Genomic DNA, 12,844 nt, shown 5'->3' on the forward strand with positions numbered 1-12,844 from the left:
CTTTGACAGCAATAACATAGATGTTGCAATTGAAAACATTGAAAATATGCTTACTTCTGGAAATGAAACCGTGAAACCCCAGTACTTTGGCTTGACATACTTATTCAGAAAAGTAATAGAGGAGCAGTTGGAACCAGCAGTTGAAAAGAGTAAGTGAGCTGTTCTTGCTAAAAGAACACAGAAGCACATTTTCTCTCTGGTGAGGCTGGACCAGATTTCTTTGGTGGATGAGTTATACTACAGTTTAAACAAAAGAGTTTTCTTACCTGTTATTTTTTCAGTAAGCATCATGGCAGAGAGACTGGCCAATCAGTTTGCAGTTTACAAACCTGTCACTGATCTTTTCCTTCAGCTTCTGGATTCAGGCAAAGTGGATGACGCCAGAGCTCTCCTACAGGTAACGAGTCACCACATCTGGACAGTGGGGCTTGTGGCTTATGGGAAATAAACTGAGAAATTACTAGACCTAAGTATAGGGTAGCATACTGGAAATAGAGCATAGTGCTGCTAGTACATTTAAATTCACTGTGGATCCAGGTCACATGACAAAGACTGGCTTGTAAGCGGGAGGTTGTTGGTTTGAAAGATGCCAGACTGGACTAGAACTGCCCTTCGATTTCAGGGGGAGTGAGGGAAGATGTGTTTTGCTGAACGATTTAAAGACAAATGCTTTTGTGCAGATAGGTAATGCAAAGCCCTTCCTTTGATTTCCTACTTTAATTTCTCTAATGCTCTAAAGACTGCATCACCATGGCAACACAGTTTGCAAACAAAAAGTAGGAAATGTTTGCTTTTCAAGTACAGCTTCTCACTTGAATACTCAAACATTCTCAGTGCCTTATTCAAGGTTTATTAAGAGTTGAATTTGCTTTCTATTCACTTGTGTGTCACAGACACATTAAATGACAAATGCAGGTCTCTGTGGCCCGCACTTGCAGTTAAATTAGCAATCTTCAGGGAAGGAGACAACTGCATTCATGCCATTTTAACAGCACTAAATATAAAGCTGTGCCAAGTGCCGACAGAACGGTGGGTGATCGGAGCTGCCACTGGCAATGTACACAAACAGGCACCACTGGGGAGCCCTTCCCAGCAGGTGGCAGTCAAACAGTCACCGTGATCCCTCCAACAGCAGTGTTTGTGTAGACTCCCTGTGTCAAATTGAGGCCTGGGACCAATTTCTGATAGTAAGTAGTACTATATTCCATTCCATTTTTACGAGCTGCGAAACATATTAAGTGGTAGATGGGGAAGGGGAAACCGTACCCCTGTGCTGGAGCCCTAGTTTTAATCCTTGAAGTTCAGCTAGTTTGACAACAGAACCCAAGCCATTTTTAAAAGGAGTTCTTGAGAAATTCCTGTGTGAACAGTTTTGCAAAAGGTGGAAATTGGCATGTGCCTCTGAGGTTGTTTTTTTTGGGTTTTTTTGTTTTTTTGTTTTTTTTTTGTTTTTTTTACTTTTTGTTCCTGGACAGAGAGAAATTCTAGTTAATTGGGAATGTTCTTGTTTGGTTTGGTTACTTTTTTCTCCTCTCCCCTTCCCCGCCTTTTTTTTTTTTTTTTTTTTTTTTTTAAACTAAACAGCAAAGGCAGTTGATCATACATAGGGATTTCAGGAATCTTTTCGTGGTTTTGTCTTGCTGCCTTTAGTGTTAAAAGTTCCACCTAAAAGAAATAAACTCTAAAGCTTTATCTTTGCGTGTACGTATCTGTACATATCTAAGTGTACCTACCGGGGGGGTTACGTGTCTCTAATTATACATGTGATAGTATTCACTCCATTTCAACACACTATTTTGATAGTTCTTCAGAAAGTGGCACTTGCTGTTTTATCTGCCAGCTTGTCCTGAGCCATCATCGCCCTGGCTCTTAGCGTGCACAGCGGCCAGCGGGTGAGGTGGGTGCCTGTGCCCTCGGAGCCGCACTCACACGGCGGCCTCTGCAGGGCTCTTGGTGGCAGCTGTGCGTTGAGACATCGGCCACAGTCTCTTCGTTGTCAACCCCTTCAGCAGACAGACGCTTTGGTTGATAAACCCTTCACCTGTCCTTTACCTGCTTGTCAAACAGTAAAAGATTATTCTTGCCGCGGTGAAGAATATTTTGTTCACAGATGTCGAAAACATCAGTTTATAATGTAAATGCTCTGTGTCCGCAAAAGTTCTTTTTAGACTATTCGTTTTAGTATTGACAATGTCTTAAAGCTTTGAAAGAACAGTGTGCTCTTAGAAACTTAAGAGAATGACATCTGTGATGAGTGTAAACTAAAATATTGTCTTGCCATATTTGATTTTACTATAGCATCTAAGATGGGATAGACACTTGATTTCTCTGGTCTGTCATATAAACTTTTTTTTTTTTGAGTTTAACTTTTGTCTCTTTCTCAAGCGCTGGCTGTCTGTTGCAATGAAAGCCTTTTATAAAATAGAGAGATTGAAATCAGTCCTTTTGTATGCATAAGTGTAGGTAATTATACTTTAAAGAGAACTTGCTTTGTACATTTTAATTTTTATAAAGAAACGAGCAGTTATCTCCCTGACACCTTATTAAATGTATAATTAACCTTATGATCCCTAGCTCACTTGTGAATGCTTGGCAGAATAATTGGAGAGGAATAGTGCTTCTTTTTTCCCCTCTTTCTTTGCAGTCCTAAACCTTATTCTGTGGTTGTTGAAGCATCGGTTTAATTTTTCCCTTTTCTTTTTAAACAAACTTCATACTCGCGGTGCCAAGGACAGCACTCCACTCACAAAAGCTTGGCATAGCTGGAGTTTGTTTTCTTTTTCTTGCCTTAAAAAAAGTGGTTGACAATTAGGCCTTCCTGTTGGTAATGACACATTACTGTATTATTGTGAACTTTGTTAATTGGAAATATTCACCTTGGTCTCCTTGTTTATTAAAAACCTTCGCTTACTGAATAACGTTTCAATTTTTAGAGATGCGGCGCGATTGCTGAACAAACTGCAATTTTCTTGGTGTTCTGCGTTAGGAGTTCTCGGAAACCAGGAAAGGTACTGTGCGGGATTTGCTGGCCAGTCAGGGAGGCTAGAAGCCAGTCTTGTTCGGGGACCTGAGTTTCACAGAAGAGCTTGTTGGTTCAGTGCCTTACATAAAAACACTACAGAGACCAAAGATTTTGCTTGTCTATACTTGTTCACTTTTTTAGATACTGAGACAGAGTCAGTCCAGGCTCCTTTTGTCCTGGAAATGCAAAACACGTTCATGCAGTGAATCGCCCGTTCACGTAGTTGTGTGTGAAGAGCCTCAAGAAAGGGCCCTTACAGGGGCACCCAGCTGGCTCAGTCGATGGAGCGTGCGAGTCTTGATCTCAGGGTTGTAAGTTTGAGCCCCTCATTATAAGCAGAGATGACTTTTAAAAATAAAAGAAGAAGAAAGACAGGGCCCTAGAAAGGAAGATAAAAATCCTGTTGCTTAGGTCACTTGGTCCATTTAACAGTGGGGAAGCCCTACAGAGGGAGCTGTCCTCCTGCAGAGCGTCTCTGTGCTGGTGGCTATGCCAGCCATTTCTCAGGTCCAAGCCGTCAGGTAGATGAGCCACTTGGCTTTAAAACTGGCACGTGCCACAAATTAATGTTCTCAATTTGTGTGGTTACCTCATTCATACTAAAAAGCTACGTGTGTGTATGTGTGTATAAAACAAAGCCAAGTCCTATTTTTGATGTGAAAAAAAATAAAAGTACAGTTCCAAAAAATATTTGTAGGTCTGATTTTACCTCTGAAGCAACATAAACCTCATTGTCCGTTTATTTGGGCACATACAAAGTTTTTTTTTTTTTTTTTTTCCAACGTTTTTTATTTATTTTTGGGACAGAGAGAGACAGAGCATGAACGGGGGAGGGGCAGAGAGAGAGGGAGACACAGAATCGGAAACAGGCTCCAGGCTCCGAGCCATCAGCCCAGAGCCTGACGCGGGGCTCGAACTCACAGACCGCGAGATCGTGACCTGGCTGAAGTCGGACGCTTAACCGACTGCGCCACCCAGGCGCCCCTTTCTTTTTTTTTTTTTTTTTTGGGCACATACAAAGTTTTAAACCAAGTGCCAGTTGTAATGTTTGTTTTATGCAAAACATTTAGGTTTCTAGTCTGAGAGTCTGTCTAGTTCTCCTTAATTTCCCTCATGCTAACACACTGGTTTTGGGGTGTTTTTAATTTACCCAGTTGCACTTTTTATCTCTTACTCATATTTATTTACAGCAAACAGCTTTTCAGAAGTACTTATTGGTTGCTCTTTTTCCTTTCAAAGAGACTTTTTTTTTTTTAATTTGTGGATTAAAAAGTATAAGGAATCTAAAAGGCATTTGTCGCTCTACACACAGGTCTGCGCCCACATGCCAAGTACCTACTGCCTTGCTTGGAAGATGGACAGGAAATGTACAGTAAAACACCTGTTGAGGACGTTCCTCCCAGGAGACTTTAAATTGCAGGAAGTCCTGGAAGGATGCAGGTCCAGATATATAGGTTGAGAAAACATGTAAAAAGTGAATTAGGATTTTTAAAAATTCCAGTTACAGTGTCTGCCTGTTTGACAGTAGAATAATTAAGCCAGGTCATGTATAAAATCCATCCTTGGTTTATCCAGCAATATTGGAATGTGTTTGGTTACTCACTAGAGTATGGCAGGTCTGTCTTCACTATAGGAACCAAACCCACTGGCGTGTCTAGATACCTCTGAAAGTAACCAAGTAAACATTCCAGGGATATCTGGAAATGCTCTGTTTATATTCAAAGCATGAAAACTCAGAAGGACTGAATTCTTCACATTTTGTTTAAAAATCTTGGCACCTTGAGACATCGTTGATATCTGTTTCTGCTCTTTAGGATTTCGTAATTTCTTGGTAAGGTTACTAGTTGACAAAAGAAGCAAGCAGTCTTTATGATATTTTAGAAAACAATTTATAGAAGTGTAAGTGGAATTGCATTAACTTTTGAAAAATGTTTGTTTGGCTGTCAGTTATCCAATCAGCAATAAAATACTAAGATACACTAGAAGGGAAAAAAGTTTATTAAATTGAATAGGCAGTTCTGTTCTAACTGTTGTGAAGATTCTCTGATATAATGTACGTATACCAGTGTTTTATTTCACTCTTCTTTTGAGCTGTGGTAACATTTCTTGTATTTAATTTCCTAGGCATCAACTCTGAATTCTTTATTAGAATTGATTCCTGAATTAATTGAAAAGGAAGAAGCATACACTTCTATCATGAAAAGCTATGGTAATAAGTTTAATCTGACTATGTTGTATTTAAGTCATTTAGATATTTGTAGTGTTGTCAACTAAGTCTTTGGCTCAAAGACAGTAATCCTAAATATCAGGTAATCATGATATAAATAATTGACTTAGCTTCAGAGTATGTTTTAAAAGCACATTTAAGAAAAATAGGCAATTATTCGTCTAATTTTAACATTAAAAAGTATCACTGGGCATCTTCAGAGGGGCCCAGCTTTGTTGAATAGGATCCCGGGCTCCTGGCAAGACTTGGAAGTCCACTTGAGTGTACACACTGGGCACCCATCCAGTCTCCCCAAGGCCACCTGAAACAAAACATGAAATAGGCACATATTTGAGACTGTCACGTGACTTGCCTTCTTGCCTCTTCAGTACCCTCCCCACCTGCCTACATTTCTGAAATAACAGACTTCTTCATTAAAAGTGGGCCCCAAGATTTTACTTTAAACCACAGTTGAAATTCCACTCTTTTAAGCACTTTGCTCCCTGATTGCCAGCTCATCACACATGAAAGGGAACCATGCTAAAGTTTCCTCAGTAGTCAAGATAAATGTAAGCATTTCATTTCTAAGTGATGATCACCTATCCACCTGCCACGAACTGATTTGCTCACATGAGGCAAGGGCTAAATAAAGAATTGCTTTGTTGATTTTATTGTTGTCAGGACAACAAACTGCAATCAGAATTCGTCATCTGGTTCTTCGTTTCTCCCCACCTTACAAGGTGACCATGATCTATTTCAAAATAGAGACAATAATCACAAAATTTCTCAAAGTTCCATTTGGGGGATTGGGAGATGTTAAATAATGACTAAATACCACAAAGTAGTGTCAAACATCATAAAACTGCTACTGACTTTTGTAATCCTACTTGGGAATTGGGACAGGAAAGAGCAGGGAGACCAGGAAGGTAGTGAAAGGCAAGAGGGAAGAGTTTTCTGAATAGCTTCCTGGAAGATGGTAGAGTTTGGGCTGTGCCCTTGACAGTGTCAGGGAAAGGATTTGGTCCCTGAGGGAGGATAACAAAGGATTTATAGATAGGAAATTGACTTCACCCAAACTGCAAAGATCTGTTCAAGCCCAGTGAGAGCTGATGAATCACCCACACTCGCTCCCTTTTCGGAGATCCTGAGATTGATCCCTAGACTTCTCCTATCCATCCTGCAGGCTTGCCCTGGCTGTGCTGGAGTTGGGATTGGTTATACAGCACTGGTGTAGGGTAGGAGATTGTTAGGTGCTTAAATGTTAAAGAGTTGAGTTACCAACAGTGATTGTTAGCAGAGACCTTGTGATCCCAATAGTAAACCTCAAAGTAAAATTTCTGCACATCAGCTACAACTGGAAAGCCAGCTAAACTTAGCTCCTAGGCTACTTCATCATCCATTTAAGTGAAATATTAGTGTAAGTCGTTAATGTTATGTAGATGTGTGTAGTTTTTTTTATGTAGATTAACGTATTTAGATTATTTTTGTCATTGTAGCTAACTGTATATCCCTCATATTTGCTTAGTTCACAATAGGAGAATGTATTGAAAGTCTTTTTGGTGGTGTTTAGCTGATGATCTTCACCATGATGTAGATCTAGATTTCCACATAATTTACACGACCCTCCCCACAATAGTTCTACAATTGGCTTGATTTCGAAGTGTGGATTAAGGGGTGCCTGGGTGGCTCAGTCGGTTAAGTGTTCGACTTCAGCTTAGAGCGTGATCTTGTGGTCCTTGAGTTTAAGCCCCGCGTAGGGCTCTGTGCTAACAAGCTCAGAGCCTGGAGCCTGCTTTGGATTCTGTCTCTCTCTCTCTGCCCCTCTCCCACTCACACTCTGTCTCTGTCTCTCTCAAAAATAAATAAACGTTAAAAAATTTTTCTTTTTTTAAGTATGGTTTTAAGCAGAAGAGTGTTGAATGGTGTATGTTTACTTTGGTTTATGGCCACTTTAACTATCCTGGGTCTCTTAATAGCCTTATTTATCATCTTCTCTTTTATACTGAATAATGCTGAATTAGAGGTGTGGGGAAGAGCGAGGGAGGGAGCTGGTAGTTTCTGAATGTGGCTTTTTGTTGAAAGTAGTTAACTATTCATTTGCCTTGGGATAAAGGGATTCGGGAGTCCTTGAACGGCTGTGTTTTGAGAAGAGAGTAAGGTAGGTGGTCTTTATCTATGATTAATATCTTTTTTTTCAGTCTTAGACAAGGATGCTGCGTCTGCTAAAGCACTGTATGAAAATTTGACTGCAAGGAATATAAAATTGAATGATCTGTTTCTAAAGCGTTATGCAGTTTTGCTGAAGAATGCTGGTGAGCCTGTCCCTTTCACCGAACCCCCTGTGAGTATTTCTTAATTAAGGAGAAAAAATACCTCTACAGATTTACGTATGCTTCATATTAATGTGTAAAAAAAAAAATAAGTTGAATACTTAATTACATGAGGATTAGATCTCTGTGAAGAACCCTCAGGGGAGAGCTTCAGGAACTGAATAGTCCTGCCGTGAGTTTGGCTGTGGGAGAACGGAGCACTCTGGGGCTGAGGTTTAAAACACAAGGTCAGTCTCAGACCTTCAACTATAGGTATGGATTTATCAAATGTCCTTGGGGCAGTTCTGTCATCATTTCAACTTGAAATAGGATTTAATGGCCTGTATTTCAATAGCCTAGTATATTGTGTCCCTATTAATTACTTGTTCATTTTAAACAAGTTGGTTTTTATTTCTTCATCTAGGAAGGTTTCTTTTTTATTGAGGTGTAATTGACGTAACCTTATAATAGTTTCAGAAGTACAACGTAATGATTCGGTATTTTTTTTTATAATGATCACAGTAAATCCATTAACATCCACACCACACATAGTTATAAATTTTTTTTTTCTTGTGATGAGAATTTTCAAGATCCACTCTCCTAGCTACTTTAAAATATGTGGGGCACCTGTTTGGCCCAGTTGGTAGAGCATCTGATTCTTAACCTCAGAGTTTTGAGTTCAAGCCCCATGTTGGACGTGGAGCCTATTTAAAAAAAAAAAAAAAAGACATGCACTACAATATTCTAGCCCTATACATTACATCCCCATGATTTCATCATTTATAACCAGAAATTTGTACCTTTTGACCCCCTTCACCCACCTGAGGCAACCACAAGTCTGTTCTCTATATCCATGAGCTTGGGGCTTTATGTTTTTTGATTTTTGTTTTGTTTTTATATATTCCACATGTAAGTGAGGCTATACAGTATCTACGTTTTCTGATTTATTCTGTTTCGCTTAACGTTCTCAAGGGTCCATCCATGTTGTTGCAAATGAGAAGATTTTATTCTTCTTGTGGCTGAATAATAATCCGTTGTATGTGTCATACATATATAATGATACGTACATCACATTTTCTTTATCCATTCATCTGCTTGTGCACACTTAAGTTGTCTCCGTGTCTTGGCTACTGTAAATAATACTGCGGTGAACATGAGGGTACATGTCTTTTCAAATTGCTGTTTTTGTTTTCTTTTGGTGAATACTCAGTGGTGGACTTACTGGATCATATGGTATTTCCATTTTTAGTTTTTTGAAGAACCCCTCCATACTGCCTTTTCCACTCGCTATGCCAGTTTGCATTCTCACCAGCAGTGCACAAGGGTTCCCTTATCTCCACATCCTTGCCATCACTTAACTTCTTGTCTTTCTGATACTAGCCAGGTATTAGGTGCTGCCTCATTGTGGTTTTGATTTGCCTTTTTCCTGATGATGAGTGATGTTGAGCACCTTTTCTTGGGTCTGTTGGCCATCTGGATGTCTTCTTTGGAAAAAATGTCTGTTCAGGTCCTCTGCCCATTTTTAATTGGTTGCCCAGTAAATTTTGTTTTGCTTTGTTCTAATAAGAGAAATCATATATGCTAAATTCCTTTTTATTGTGTCATTAATTTGCAAGTTAGTACACCATGTTTATTTGAACCTTCTGTACCCAGGCGTAAATACCTATGTGCCCACACGGTGGAGGCTCTTGGTGCTGGCTTTAACTCTGGACTTGGGGCCCTTGAACTGGTGATTTCATGAATAGAAAGGAGTGCGGAGGCTTGAGAAGACAGCAGCTGCCACGGGCCCGGTGGTCTTTGCTATCACTTTGCAGGATTTTATGACTTCTGAGTTTTGTGCCATCAGCTCTTGCTAGAAACTGTACCTGTAACTTCCCTCCCTTTTTGTCTCAACAGGAAAGCTTCGAATTTTATGCAAAGCAGCTAAAGGAATCAAGGGGAAATCCTCTGTGAAATAAGCAGTCACTACTTTATTTTGTGTGTATTTGTGGTTCAATGTCTAAAATGTTATTTTTTAAATATATTTGAGAGGACAGAATAAATAAATGAAAAGTTACTTTGTGTATTTTTTTTTTATTCATAAAGTACATGTTCAACACCTTATTGACAGCAATGGCGTGCACTTAGTCACTAGGCTTTGTTGAGGTTTTGCCTACAACGTAAATATACGGCATTTTCTTCATGGTGTCTGATGTTTGAAGCTGTACCTTTTCAAGGTTCTTCTCTCTAACACTCTTGATGTCTCCCCTGCTCTGTTTTGTTCATTATTTTCATAAAATGTTATTCCTTTATTTAAGACTTGCTTGTTAATATTGTTTACGTGAAAATTTTGGAGCTAGACAAAATGATGCTCAGTGCGCCTTCTAAGGCTTTGCTATTTGATAGGAAATTCTCTTCATGTGTGAAACCCTGCATAATTTTCCAATTTTGTAAAATGCTGGCACTAGCAGCCATGTTGTAAGTCATCTAGCACTTGTTTTCCAGTGAAAAGCAGAAACTCAGACTGTTGCTTGCTCTTGGTCGGGGTGCTATTTGCCAACGCCTGGACACTCCCCACTATGCTTTCCCTTCTATCACGAAGAATTCCGAGGGCCTCTGTTCATAGATGCCTCTGAGTCCTAGCCATGACTTTGGTCATGAAACCGAGCAGCTCATTTCCTCTTGTCTTGGTTTCGGGTGTTTGTCAGCATAGGTACATCCCATACCAGGCTTGTTACTTCATACTCATCCTATGAATGTGTGATCTTATATAGGAAGGAGATTGTGGTTTGTATTCAGTTTTGTCAAAGTTATCCCCAAATCGTTTAGTAATTACTGTAAAAGAATGCAGGCTGGGTTGTGAAACAGTTTACCATTACAAAAGTATCTTAATATGTAACAGTGACCTATTTGGGGATTAGGTAGTTAATTACCAAGAAAGCTGAAAATGTTTTATTGGAGGTTTATCCTTGTTTTGGCGTATTGCTTCTCCCATTTGAAATCAGTGGTTCCCACTATCCACACGAGGGGAGACCTTGCCTTGCAGGAAGTAAGCTGGCCTCATGCTGGTTGTGCTGCTAACCTGAGTCTTCATGGAACCAACCATCCTTCATCTAGAGCCTGCAAGTAGCATGAAAGAGGAGGCTGAAGGAGGGAAGCCAAGAAGTAAATGTCATCGTGGCATTGTTTCCTTTGTCTCTGTTTTGTGCAGTTAGACCTAACGCATCAGAGGCCTCAGCCAATGTCGAGTCCTGGCCTAGAGGACTTAATGAAGCTCTCCTTTGTTTGCTCCAGGTGCAGGACCCATACCTGTTGTGGTTTTGATATTGTTGGATTTGCCAAGAGCCTCACTCCACCAGTGAATTCCACTGGCCTTATTTTTTGCAGTCACACTAACCAAAAGTTAGTTGAGCAATATTTTACTGATCTCCATTGAAACAGGTCTCTCAGATGAGGCACGGTCTTGGGGCTTACCCTGGACTTCTCAGTTGCCTGGGCCAGAGACTTGAGAGTACAGAATGTAGTCTTATTTGTATGAAGTGACTCTAAGCCAGCCTTGTATATGGAGTCTGATAAAATGCAGGGTAGTACAGAGGAAATAGCATTATCTAGCATTCTATTATTATTATCTATTGTCTATCATTAGCACTCTAAACAGCACTATAACTGCTTCCCCCTCGAATTTAAATATTTAAAATATAATTGTATATTCTAGGTGGGCTAATAAATGCTTTCTAAATGTCTAATTGCAAAACTGAAACAAATAGTAGAGAGCAGACACAATTCTAGAACTCAATAATGTTTTAGACTAAAATTACAAGGAAACAGTCTAAAAAGTAAACATCATTGTAAACTTTTGGAAAGTACAGTGTTTTATATGTAATTGTATGTTCATGTATTTGAACCTAATATAATTTTATTGTGAAATGCTTTGAATAAATTGTACCCCAAAAACTTGTGAGCTTCTTCATTTTTAATTCTATCAAATTTTTGTATAACCACTTTTATCATTTCAAGGACTTTAGTCCTAAATTTTTTTTTTTTTAATTTTATGTTTATTTTTGAGAGAGAAACAGAGTGTGAGCAGGGGAGGGACAAAGACAGAGAGGGAGGCACAGAGTTTGAAGCAGGCTCCAGGATCCGAGCTGTCAGCGCAGAGCCCGATGCGGGGCCTGAACTCATGAACTGTGAGATCATGACCTGAGCCGAAGCTGGACGTTTACCCGACTGAGCCACCCAGGTGCCCCGTAGTCTTAGAATTTTAAATTAAAAATTGTGTGGTGGCCTCTGTTGCGACCAGAATTTCTTTGTTAAATGGTGTATGGTTTGTGTGTGGAGAACCAAATGAAATCATAGCTTCTCTGTTGTAAGGACAAGTGGATATTTAATTTGAGATCTCTGAGGTACAGAGTTGGCAAGAATTAGTAGAGTTGGACGCATGGTAAGTGGACACTGAAAATGAAGGGGGTTTTATCTGCATTGAGTGTCAGCAGCATTCCACGCCATGCAGGTGACTGGGACCACCACGGATCAGTCCCGGGCACACTTCCCTCCTCCCTACCCTCCTGTTCCTTTCTTGGGCGTGCTCATTGTGGCCAGCATCGGGGTCTTCTCTTTGCAGTTTCTTGGCCCTTCTCCCCACCCAGCACATTCGTTGTCTCTCCAGGGCTCCTGTAGCCACTTAAAAGAGCAGGTGTCAGGCAGCTCGTGAATTCCTTGAGGACCACCAGTTCTCTGTGTCGTGTTTGCACCCCTGGACCTCACACAGACCTGGCTGCAAGCCCCCATGTACCGTTGTCAGGGCCACGTGTTCTGTGGGGTTAACCATGGGTACCCGCTACTGTGCATCGGACACTCCTCTTACCTGACATTCACAATGAGAAAGTTGGGGCTTACAGAAGTTAATGTACCCCCCCCCCTCCCCCCCCCCCCGGTATCACAGTGCTGTGATATGGCTGGGATTGACTTTCAAAAAAACAAGCAATCCAGTTAAATTTTAAATTCAGTTAAAAATCCCGTTGGGGCGCCTGGGTGGCGCAGTCGGTTAAGCGTCCGACTTCAGCCAGGTCACGATCTCGCGGTCCGTGAGTTCGAGCCCCGCGTCGGGCTCTGGGCTGATGGCTCGGAGCCTGGAGCCTGTTTCCGATTCTGTGTCTCCCTCTCTCTCTGCCCCTCCCCCGTTCATGCTCTGTCTCTCTCTGTCCCAAAAATAAATAAAAAAAAAAAAAAAAAAAAAAAAAAAAAAAACGTTGGAAGAAAAAAAAAAATCCCGTTAAAAGTCAAATCAGAATCTCTAAACTGTTAGGGTATTGTTTTTTAAAAAGCAAG

The 12,844-nt window shown here is 40.4% G+C and overlaps 1 protein-coding gene across 1 annotated transcript in view; it reads left to right on the top strand.

Moving 5' to 3' along the window:
* Positions 1-9,593, top strand: part of LRPPRC (leucine rich pentatricopeptide repeat containing) — a 111,181-nt gene extending 101,588 nt beyond the window's left edge. Inside the window, exons 33-38 of the mRNA XM_060607488.3 lie at positions 10-149; positions 282-397; positions 2,934-3,008; positions 5,147-5,231; positions 7,427-7,569; positions 9,434-9,593. Of these exons, the coding sequence (XP_060463471.3) occupies positions 10-149; positions 282-397; positions 2,934-3,008; positions 5,147-5,231; positions 7,427-7,569; positions 9,434-9,490 (616 nt within the window). The 3' untranslated portion in view covers positions 9,491-9,593. The remainder of the gene's footprint in view (positions 1-9; positions 150-281; positions 398-2,933; positions 3,009-5,146; positions 5,232-7,426; positions 7,570-9,433) is intronic.
* The last annotated feature ends 3,251 nt before the right edge of the window (positions 9,594-12,844 follow it).

Source organism: Panthera onca, chromosome A3, assembly GCF_046562875.1.
Source record: "Panthera onca isolate mPanOnc1 chromosome A3, mPanOnc1 haplotype 2, whole genome shotgun sequence".
Lineage (NCBI taxonomy): Eukaryota > Metazoa > Chordata > Mammalia > Carnivora > Felidae > Panthera > Panthera onca.